A 12,608-nucleotide genomic window follows, 5' to 3' on the forward strand; every position below is an offset into this window, starting at 1 on the left:
GAGTCAGAGCTCTCAGATCCAAAGCTTTGGTATAAGGTGCTGAGGTCGGATCAAGCCAGATCCAACAACCCACATGCTGAACCAGATGAAAAGAAGACAACCAAGATCTTATCATTATGGTAAGTACATAACTTTCATTTCTGCCTACCATGTGACTGTACAAATTGTATAAAATATGCCATGTATGCAATTTAAGGTTGTACAAAATGTAATTCTTCCTATCATGGAATTGTAATTTTATATGTAATATGACATATGCTACAGTTTTTCTCCCTAGGCCTCAAATTAAAATGAGCAATATTCAGCTGTTCCCTCCTACTTATTAAAAGTAAATAAATAAATGCCTTGTAAGAAAGTGGTGCATGTTTTTAAAATAGTTACAAATCTCAAACATACAAAGACAAGGAAAAAGTTCAGTAAAACAGGCTGCTTCAGTACAGGTAATTCAACACTATGCCCACTGTAGATAATGAAAGGGAAGCAAATGAATCTGCATTAACTGTGAGAATACCAGGAAATAGCTCATAGAGGGTTCATTTATAGCCTGCAAGCATCATCACATAATATGCATTGTAAAAGAATTTATATTTTAATTGTGTTTTATTTAGGTCATTGAATGCCACTTTTGAAAACCACTTCTAGTGCTATAATGTGCATGGTTTTATTTAGAATGAATGCAAAGGGTTTCTTGGGAGCATATGTTTGAGGTCCACCCTCGTAGCCCTCTGGCTGTGTTGCATTACCAGTACTAGTTTAAATATGGAAAATTAAATTCAGCACTGTAAAACATTAAACAGTGAATGAAAAAAGACTGTGCAGTATGTAAACATTTGCATCTGTGGTTTCTACAAATGCATTTCACACTTAAACAAATAAGTGATTTAAGGTTTCTCTAATAAGATGTCTTTTTCTTTTATCCAGCGTACTGTATGGTAATAAAATCACCAACCTTCCAAAAGGAGTGTTTGATGGCTTGTATTCACTACAGCTGCTGTAAGTAATACAACTGCTTTGAAAATGTCTATATTTTGATCAGTAAAAGGTCTGTGTCATACCCCTTCCTGACAGCTTAGATAGCATATGATTTAAGAGCTAACTCTGCCAATTGTGTGTTATGTTGTCCTGCGGGTTCAGTCAGGATTTAGAATTATAGCAGTCCCCAGTAAAGGCAGGCCTCGAGCAGAATTAAAATCAATAAAGTCAGGCGTTCTCAGAAAGATTACTGAAGTCAGCTGGCCTACAGCAAGACTGATAATGCTAGAGGACCCACAGCAGAAGTATTGAAGTCATGTCATAGAGACTTACTTAGGTTCATAGGTATTTACTAGGCTAACAACCACAAGGTCCTTTTTAAGCCATGCATCCCAAATCTCTGACAAGTTCTGATCCCCTTGATAAGTGTAAGCAGGGGCTTGGGAGATGCAACACTTACAAGCAGGGGCCTGGGAAATGAACCATTTACAGGTTGCCTGTGTTCATTAGAGACATGGGTGTCCAAGTTACACTTAAATTGGGTTAGGGAGGAATTCTGCTTCACATGGATGGGGAGCCTGTTCCAGAGACAGGGTGGTTTCTAGGATACATACCTGTCTCTCCAGCAAGTCTTATTTATATCACAGGCAAGGTTTAAGTCTTTAGAATGGGTAGTTCTGGTGCTGCTTTTTTTGTGAATATGCAGGAGGTCCATCAGAGTGGAGTCTAACAATGACCTGTATGTCAGGCATAGATCTCTCCTAGGTTGCTTGTAGGAGACAGAATACAGGGATAGAGCCTTGAGGAGGTCTGCATTTTCATAAAATACCATTAAACACAAACTGCTGACATTGGGCAAGTGTTTATTTTTTTCTGGAAGCAGATATATTTAAGATATAATGGTTAATACTAGTAGGCAGGCCTTCACAGCTTTCATTCCACTACAGGAAGTATACAAAATTCTGTATACGAATGTGAGTAATATATACCTGAGATGGTCAGAACTTTCACCGTGGAGCTTTGAATGCTGAAGAGGCAGATGTAGCCTGGAGGAAGAACTAATATGTTGTTTTCATCATAAGAGTTTAAAAGGAAATGGGTTATTGAAATCAGTCTATGGAAAAAGCAACCTGGAGTGAAGGCAGTCTGTGGAGGGATAGTATAGAAACAATGCATTTAACCAGCCTAATTATCTTAAGTGGAACAGGTGATTGCTGACCAACAATAATTTTCAGAAGATAAACAAACTACTGAGCTTCGGATTGGATGTTGAAAAATATAGCTAATTGATGTAAGATGTTCCCTTATTTGAATTCCAATGCCTGCTTATCAGTTTTTACATGTTATTCTGCTGTTGCTGTGTCTTTGTCTATTTAAACTGTTTGTGTATAGTAACACTTTGTTTAAATTAAGTTGACATTTATATTCCATATATTTTTGATCACAGTATTATTTCATAGATACTGTGTAATGAAAGCAAGTAAGTATAGTAATCTCCAGTATTTAATCTATCTATTGACAAATTTTAGCTAGCTACAAAGAGGGCTAGAACCTGTCTCGGTAATAGAACAGCAGAAACTCAATCCTGAAGGAGATGAAATCATGACATTATAGGAACTGAAAGTGAACTGATAGCAAACTCTAAAGTAATCCTCAATGCAAGATAGATATCTGCACAGAAACTTACAAAACATGTTAGAACGGAAGCAGTGAAGGCAAAAATAGAAGGATGGTAAAGTGAGGAACCTCATAGCAAAGGAAGGGTAGTAAGTACGAAATGCGAGGTAAGAAAATGTAGAGTACTAAATCAATTTCTATCTATGGAAAACAGAAGTTAAAGAACCAAGCAATTCTTAACAAGTTTGATCAGATATCAGAAAAGCTTAAGTAGAAGAAGGGTTTGTCTAGAACTACCCTTTGTAGGGGAAGATCTAGAAGAAGCTGCAGTGCTAGTGTTTTGGGGTTAGGAAAGTATACCTTTCACCTCAAGATAAGCTAGTGATAAAAGTAATTCTGAATAAACAGATTTCCAGGTAAATCACTGAACTAGTCCGTTACTTTAAAGTTTGAGGTTAATGTAGAATTAGAAATGACACGAGACAGTTCATCCAAAGCTTTTAATAATCAGGCAATGATAGCATTGAAGGAATTTAAAACTGATTTTAAACTATATGACCCATTTATACATACACACACACACAAAAGAAAGCAGAGAATTTTACTTTTTACTCAAGCTGCCATAAAATGTGGTCGAGAATTGACTTTTTTTTTTATTTCGGAAGTATTGATATCTGCTGATCCATGTGTTTCTACCCAAGCCAGACAATTATCGGACCACTCAAAGATCACACTAACACTAAACAATAATAATATGAATAATAGGAGACTTCGAGGTTACAATTGGTCTTTAAATCCATATTTACTAAGGAAAGAGGACATATTGAAAGAAGTTAAAGAGACACTTGAACAGTTACTTTATAACTTTCTTAGAAACAGACATCCCGTTGATATAGAATGGGCTACAACCAAAGCCCAAATAAGAGGGATTTTTCTTCAGAAAGCTACTTACTATAAAAAAATGCAAAATAAGGAACTATTAGACTTGGAAACCAAATTTAAGTTACTAGACCAGGAGATAATGAGGAACTATAATAAACAAACAGAAATAGACTTATTAAAGTGTCAAAAAGAACTGTTTTTACTACACAATAGTAAACTGTCATTTTATGAACAGAGAAATTTCGTGAAATACGCGAATCATATTCAGACTCCCTCAAAAGCATTAGCACGCATTATTAACCAAGTGAAGTCAACATTATTAATATCAGAAATAAACTATAATAATAGAACATATACTAATAAGGCAGATATCATGAATACTTTTGAAAAAATATTTAATCAGGTATATGGGGATCAGCAGACAATTTTACCAGATAAAGTTAGGAAAGATTTCTTGCAGAAGATTATATTCCCGAATATTGACAATGAGTCCCATAGGTATTTAATTAAACCAATTTCAGCGGAGGAGGTAGCAGAGATAATTAAAAAGTTGAGACCACATAAAGCCCCAGGCCCGGATGGATTGACCTCTGAATTTTATAAAACTTTTAATGAGATTCTGAGTAAAATACTTTCACAGACATTTAATTATATAATTCAAAATAAAATCAATGATCCTCACTTTAATGCTTCTAAGACTATTTTGATACTGAAAGAAAAAAGTGACGCTAAAAACCCAGATAATTACAGACCCATTTCACTATTGAACATAGACATGAAAATTATGACATCCATCCTGGCAAATAGACTGAAAAAGGTCACAAATTTATTAATATCAGAGGAACAGGCGGGATTTATGGATGGGAGACAGACCACTGATAATACATTAACGCTTCACACATTAATTTCATACGCCAAGTACAAAAATTTCAATATTTATGCACTTATAATTGACGCACAGAAAGCATTTGACAGAGTTAACTTGGTATACCTATTTGATATGTTATCATACTTTAATATACCTTCAGATTTCATTCTAACATTAAGGAAAATATATAATAACGCATATACAAATATATTTATCAATCAAGAATGCTCTAAAAGAATACAAATTAAAAATGGTACCCGGCAAGGGTGCCCATTATCTCCTATTTTGTTTAATCTTTATTTGGAGCCATTATTTTTACACATTAAACAAAATGTTTATTACAATCCTCCAACACTATATGGTATGAAAATAAATATGGCTGCTTTCACAGACGATTTAAATATATATTGTACCACACCAGTGTCAGACACCGAGAAAATATTAAAAGCAATAGAAAACTTTGAGAAAATCTCTAATTATAAACTGAATTTTAAGAAATCCAAAATATTCCCATTAAAGACTCCTACACCTTTTTCATTGCTACCATTGATAGGACAAGTATTGACGGAAGAAAAAACAAAATATCTGGGTATTGTATTTTCAACTGATAATAAAGATTTTTTTATAAACAATGTTAAGTCAACTTGGGATCAGATAACATTGGACTTGAAAAGATGGAGTAAACTGAAACTACCAATGATGGCAAGAACTGCAATTATCAAAATGAATGTTCTTCCCAGAATATTATATATACTTAGAGCTACACAACTTAGAATCACAAGGAAATTTTTTAAACAGCTTCATATAGGACTAGGGAGATTTCTTTGGGAACCTAGGAAAACGAGGATAACATATGAGAAACTGATGGCTCCAAAGAATAGAGGAGGTTTAGATTTACCAGATTTTGAAACTTATTACTTGATAATTAATGCCAACAGAATCTTAAGGGTGATTCACTTTGATAGAGGCAGTCTGAAATGGGCCAAAATGGCTGGTCTTAACCTACAGACATGTAACTAAAGTGGGAATTAACTGTAAAGCTCTACCCTTTCTGAATAGAGGAACACTTAGTAAATATGACTTAATGGAACATATTAAAAGTTATGTAACTTCAATTCAAAATCTTTTTACCTCATTAAACCTACTAAAATATATGATGGTGTTTCAACCATTTCACAAGAACCCAAATTTAGTAATTGGGAATAAGTTGATAGACTTACAAAAATTCCCCCTAATAAAGGATTTAATTGTATTGGATCTCTACCCCTTTCTTGGGGTATCAGTTCACAATATTTTAAAAGAGAAAAGTCTTCCTATTTCCTATCTAATTATCATGAGACAACTCAAAGATCTGGCTATAAATTATTTTAATAACTTTGATTTAAATGAAGAGGAATTAAATATATGTCGTAATCTGTGGGAAGCTCTGATACAAGATAAAAAATATATAACTACTTCATATAAACTGATAAAAGAGATGAAATATAATAAACATATTCTCTTATCGAATTATTGGAGGGAAAAATTAATATTAGTTGACGACAGCAAGATCTTGGAAGCATTTAATCTAACATTAAAGTCTGTGTCCCTTCAGAAATTACTATTCAAACAATTGATGATATTTAACAATGCCTACTATACCCGTCTTATTCTTCATAAATCTGACTCAAAGAACTCGCCTAAATGTCCATATTGTACAGATCAAACAGCTGACTTGTTTCACATGTTTTGGAGTTGCAAATGCATTTTTAAACTTTGGAATTCATTAAAACTTCAGTTACAGAAAATGGGATACCAGCATTCAACACTCTCCTGGGAATTTATGATCCTACATATTCCTCCAGATAACTTAGATAAATCAAAAAAGATCATAATCATGAATATTTGTTTATTAATGAAACTATACATAGCTTCAAACTGGTTGAACCCGACTCAGACATCTTGGGAAAATTTTAGAATATTAGCAATCAGACACATATTAGCCCATAAATTGTTAATCAATGACCATAAGAAAAGCATAAATAATATAAAAATATGGGAGCAAATCTTCAATATTGTGTTGGCCTAGGGGTTCTTATCCACTATTACTCAGGACACATATTTATAAGACTGATGCAATCTTAGATTTGACATAGATCGTAACAATAATACAGATTGTTGACTTTTTCATGTTGTATTTCTTTTTTAATAATTTGTATTAATATATAATGTTTATGTAACTTTTGGAAGCAATCATGTATATATTGTATATATTTATAGTGTGTAGTTATGTAATTGAAAAACAATAAAAGACGGATTGTTGAAAAAAAAATAGAAATGACACGAGACACCAAGGCTCAAACTTAACAATTTATTAAACAAAAACTTACTAAGTAAACAGAAAAAACTAATAAATCATGTACTTACAAGCATATGCAAAACAAAATTATCTTTGCCACTGATAGGGAGACTTTAATCTTATTTAGTACAGCTATCTGTTCAATCAAGGCAAGGCCAACACTGGCAAAATGGCTCTTATGCTCAGTTTAGGCTAGTGCTGTGAGCAAATCTGGATGATAATGATTTTCATTTTAGCCTTTGAGCTTTTTATAGCCTTGAACAAACAACAGGGTCAACTAATGACATATTGAGCACAAGCTCATTATGAGTTGATGGAATATTTTAGAAAATTACAGATCATTTTCTAAGTTATAAACAAGTTTCGTAATGCCTGGTCTTATGCCTTACTTTCCTTTTTTAAAGAACAGTTAGCTCACAAACTTGTGATATAGTTCCTCGTTGAAATCCCCCATATTCTGGTAAACATCTTTTAAGCTGACAAACAACTTACAGGTCAAGAAAAGTTCAGTAATACCAGTAATCAGTGAGCAAGGCCTGCTCTTAAGCATATTGTATTGTTACAATATTAGCAGCATATAGTGAGGTAGCAGTATGTCAGATCTAGCAATAATCAATTTAGCAATAATAATCAAACATACACAGTGATATGTGCCAATGAGCGAACAGGTGATCCGCTGTGGCGACCCCTAACTGGGAAAAGCCGAAAGAAGAAGAAGTGTGATATCCACATCAGACTTTTCTCTGGTAATCATTATGTCATCAATGTAATGAAAAATTGTCACTTTGTTCAGTTGTAACTTGGCTAGATCTCTAGCCACCAGTCCATGACACAGGGTAGGGCTGTGTAGATATCCCTGTGGTAACACTTGGAAGGTGTACTGCCTCCCCTCCCAAGTAAAAGCAAATTGGGCTCTGCTTTCTTCTGCTATTGGAATGGAGATGAAAGCATTTGCTAAGTCCAAAACTGCATGATATGGTCCAGCAGATGAAGACAATCTTTCCATGATCGTAACAATATCTGGAAGAGCTGCTACTAAAGGTGGGGCCACCTTGTTCAGATCTCAGTAATCTACAGTTATCTGCCATGACCCATCAGGTTTCTTTACCGGCCACACTGGACTGTTGAATGGACTCACAGTTGGCACAAGTATGCCAACCCGAAGCAGTCCTTGGATCGTTTCGATGATCTCAGCGTGCCCACCTGGAATACAATACTGTTTGATGTTTACTATGGTTTTAGGTGTGGGAATATAAAGTGGTTTCCACTTAGCATTGCCTCGGACTACAGCCTTAACTGCGTTGACTGACAAATGCTGCACTCCAAATCTAAATGGTCCTACACTGGTTTCCAAAGTTCTACCCTTTAACATATCTATTTCTAAAATGTGTTCAGGTACTGGAGCTATTGCTGCTTTAATGAAAATAGGAATACCATCCCCAAAAGCTATCTTAATCTTGGTTTTGGTACCTAGTGTTTTTGCCCCTCCATAACCATCAATCTCTACATATTGTCCACAAAATTTACGGGGGTTGCCTGCAAAACTGTTTATTTTTGATCCTGTGTCTACCAGAGCCTTCACATGTTGTGGTCCTCCCCTCCAAAAAATGGTAAGAGGTACATAAGGGCATCGGTCCCTAGGTGTAATTGCTCTTACCGTACCCCTAGCTACTGGGGACCCGCTTACTAGTCAATTTGTCTCTGTTTTTTAACCGGGGTTCTCCATTCCTTTTCTCCCCAATCTCTCTCATCACTGAATTCTCCCTTTTGCCACTGTGCTAACTCCTCATCAGTAGGGATGTCAGGATATAATTGATTTCACCCTACCTTCCCTTCAGTGGTACTTCTGGATGGACTTTTTGTAGGGTTTTGCTAGAGTTTGAGCCTTTCTCTTTTTGTTTTTGCTTCCATTCTTTATATAATTCCTCAGTAGCTATTCCATCTATTTCTGCAACTTCTACCCCCCACCTTAATAGATCCAGAAACATTTGCTTTCTTGTGACTTTTTCACCAGATTTATCTTTTGGCTTCTCTGCATTTGCTTTTCTAGCTCTTCCCTGTTCTCTTTTTTCCACCAATTCTGCCATTTGATTTAGAGTGACTATTACATCCCATATCTGGCAACCCACGCAGCCCACCAAGGCAGCCATCAGCTGCCCTTTCCACCACTGTGATGCATTTTTAATCAATTTACTCCTCATATTGCTGGTCATTATTTGTGCATCTGGTCCTTTCGGAAGCACTACTGCCCCATTCTTTAATTCCAATGAATAAATGGCAGCCAACATAGCCATTTTTCTTAACTGTTGTATTGCCTCTGCTATTGTTTTCCAAGGCTTATGTTCATCAGCTACTGCTGTAGCATCAGGCCAAGTAGCTTGTAAAGCCATGGCTAACCATGCCACCAGTGTACTCACATGGGGATCATCATGGTTCACATTATTTACTATTTGTTTTAACCGTGGGTGAAACATGAAGCATGCACATTGGTGCATTTCTTTGGCATTTAGAGTCACTGCTTCTCCCCCTGTATTCCAAACCTGAAGAAACCATGCTAAAACAGTTTCCCCTGGCTTTTGCTTATAGATTTGGATTATATTTAATAATTCAGCTTGAGTATAACTCCGCACTTCAACCCATTGTTGTGGCGCCACCTCCCCCAGTATACTGTCCCTTTCTCTCAATAACTGGGTGTGCCTCCACTGATGGGGAATTTACTATTTTAAAATCACTATCACCCTCATCAGTTGAGGGGAGATTACCTTCCCACTTCTCGGGGTAAAACTCTGCTTTTCACAGCAAAGCACGAACCCGAAGCCTTGAGGGCGGGCGACATCTTCTTCCATTCTGCTATCTGTGCTGCTGAATTATTCAAGTAGCTAAAGTCACTGAATTAGATTCCCAGTGTTCAGCTTTCTCTCCTGCTTTGACAAGTGCCATATCTGCCTTTTTTAAGGCATCTCTATCCATTCTATGTGCATGAGCATGTTCTTTATATTGCTCTTCTAACCCTAAAACTTTTTCTTTTAGTTTCTCTACATCTCTGTCTAATTCCTGAATTGCCTCAAAGAACAGCCATCTGGCTGCTACCACCCCTTCCTTCATCTTTTTCTACTTATCATCCAATTTTAGTTCCGATAAAGCTTTAGCTAGACTATCGGGGTCTGCCTTAGGTCTTTCCTGCAAAGGCTTTGAGGAAGGAGGGGGTGAAACTTGACTTAATACCTTGGCAAGAGGATCCCATTTCCCAAACAGTGCTGGCACTACAGTACCAATGCCCACCTTATTTGGGGTGCCTGACACAACATCCTTCTTGCCTATGCCTACATGTTTAAAAGGAAAAAACATTGGTTGTTGTTGTGACATTTCCACTGCAAACCTCAGACCCTGCTCACTGCGCCAAATGAACTAGTCTGTTACTTTAAAGTCTGAGGTTAATACAGAATTAGAAATGACACAAGACACCAAGGCTCAAACTTAACAATTTATTAAACAAAAACTTACTAAGTAAACAGAAAAAACTAATAAATCATGTACTTACAAGCATATGCATAAACAAAATAATCTTTGCCACTGATAGGGAGACTTTAATCTTATTCAGTACAGCTATCTGTTCAGTCAAGGCGAGGCCGACACTGGCAAAATGGCTCTTATGCTCAGTTCAGGCTAGTGCTGATGCTGATGATGATGATTTCTGTTTTAGCCTTTGAGCTTTTTATAGCCTTGAACAAAAAACAGGGTCAACTAATGACATATTGATCACAAGCTCATCATGAGTTGATGGAATATTTTAGAAAATTACAGATAATTTCCTAAGTTGTAAACAAGTCTCGTAATGCCTGGTCTTATGCCTTACTTCCCTTTTCTAAAGAACAGTTAGCTCACAAACTTGTGATATAGTTCCTCATTGAAATCCTCCATATTCTGGTAAACATATTTTAAGCTGACAAACAACGTACAGGTCAAGAAAAGTTCAGTAATACCAGTAATCAGTGAGCAAGGTCTGCTCTTAAGCATATTGTATTGTTAAAATATTAGCAGCATATAGTGAGGTAGCAGCATGTCAGATCTAGCAATAATAATTAAACATACAGAGTGAACTGGCTAGGCTTAAAATGGCCCACAAGGGTAGTTAGCCTAGTACTAATCTATGAACCTATGAACCTATATGTGGCTCGAGGCATAACAAAAAACTGGTAGACTGTGTGGATCCGTCACAATCACATAAACTTAAAAAAACCACAGTGGAAAGGTGATACTTTAAATAAATCAAGAGAGAATATAACCAGTTATAAGGGAAAACTGTACAAAATGCCCCCTTTTCTTCTTACACCTTCTTTGAATTAAAATATGTCCTCTTGTAGAGTAAATAAAGAGACAGTTCCAAAACCTTATAAGACACTGGTAATAAAGTTAGCCCATGGTCAGATGTTAGGAGGTCACCTGCGGATGGACAAAGGTAAGGCAAGAGTATTAGCCAGATTTTATTGGCCAGTTATAATAAAAGAGATAAAACAAATGTATGTGCTTCTTGTCCAGAGTGTCAGAAAATGGTATCCCATCCTGAATTTAAGAATCCACTGATTCCAATTCATCATATACAAGTGCCATTTGAACACTATGCTATGGACATTGAAAGACCCTAGGTAAAATCTAGATTATTCTCTAGAGTTGGTATGTATAAGGAGGTACTTAGGTAAACCTAATTAGCATAAAGTTTGAATGCTGAAAATTGAATATCTGTTTCTACTTTTAGTAAGATTATGGGATACTGCTCAAAAACACAAGTTTATGCAACTGTGAGCAACAAAAGATAAGCATATAATGAGCAACACAGAGCAAAATGTGATGATTTTCAGATACTGCAAAAATCTGCCTAACAAAATTTGCAAAATCTGCCTAACAAATTAATTTATTTTTCCTTTTGAAAAAAAAGAGATGTAAAATGTGGGTCTTCTTTCTTTAAAATATTGGTGACACCACTGTGTTCATAGGTTCATAGGAGTGTACTAGGCTAATGGCCCTGGAGCCTTTACAAGCCTAGCCCATAGGATTACCCTGTGCCATCCAACCTTTGTTCTTAGTGCCTCTGTCGAGTAGAGCCACTGCAGTGATCCCCGGGGTGAATTTTCTATTTCCCATCCACTCATCAAGATTTCTCTTGAAGAGGGCCAGTGAGGTGCTCTGCTTGACATGTATGGGAAGTCTATTCCATAGCATAGGCAGTCTCTGGGTTATGAACCTGTCCATCCAGCATGTTCTGTTGATTGTGGTAATGAGGTTGAGGTCTCTGGAGCGTGTGGTGCGGAGGGACTGGGATTTCTTTAGATGTAGCATTTCTAACAGAGCTGGGTCAGACATGGCTTTGTAAGTCAAGCAGAGATCGCCCCTAAGTAGGCGATATGAGACAGAGAATAGTTGGGAGTTTTTTTGAGTCTGTCCATATAGGACAAGTGTTTAAGGCCTAGGATCCTCTTTGTGAGATACATTTGCAGCCTCTCCAGTTATTGCAGGTGTCTAGTGAGGTACATGCCAAATAGGGCTTTGTGCTTGATGATTGGCCTAATGAGGAAAGAGTAGAGGGAGACAATGACCTCTTTCTTCCTGGATGCAAAACCGTTAGTAATGAGATGTGCCACATAGAAAGACTTTCTGACCACAGTGGCAACGTGGTGGTCAAAAGAGAGGTTGCTGTCAACCTGTGTTCCCAGATGTCTTATAACACCTTCTGTGTTCAGTGGACTACCATCAGTGTGGTAATTCAAAGGAACTGGGTTTTTCCCAAAGGGGATGATGACACATTTTGGCATTGAGCTTAAGGCCATGGTTCTGACACCAGTCTTTGGTCTCATTGAGGCCTTTCTGTAGGATGGTAACATCACTTGGGGAGTTAATAATAGCTCCCAACTTGCAATCATCTGCAAACTTAGT

At 36.6% G+C, this 12,608-nt stretch overlaps 1 protein-coding gene across 2 annotated transcripts in view; it reads left to right on the forward strand.

Moving 5' to 3' along the window:
• Positions 1-12,608, forward strand: part of SLIT1 (slit guidance ligand 1) — a 3,022,655-nt gene that overhangs the window by 2,197,579 nt on the left and 812,468 nt on the right. For both annotated transcript variants that reach the window (XM_044056244.1, XM_044056245.1), the window contains exon 12: positions 922-993. In XM_044056244.1, the coding sequence (XP_043912179.1) occupies positions 922-993 (72 nt within the window). The remainder of the gene's footprint in view (positions 1-921; positions 994-12,608) is intronic.

The sequence above is a fragment of the Protopterus annectens genome, chromosome 14.part0 (genome assembly GCF_019279795.1).
Source record: "Protopterus annectens isolate FY-2018-M chromosome 14.part0, PAN1.0, whole genome shotgun sequence".
Taxonomy (NCBI): domain Eukaryota; kingdom Metazoa; phylum Chordata; order Ceratodontiformes; family Protopteridae; genus Protopterus; species Protopterus annectens.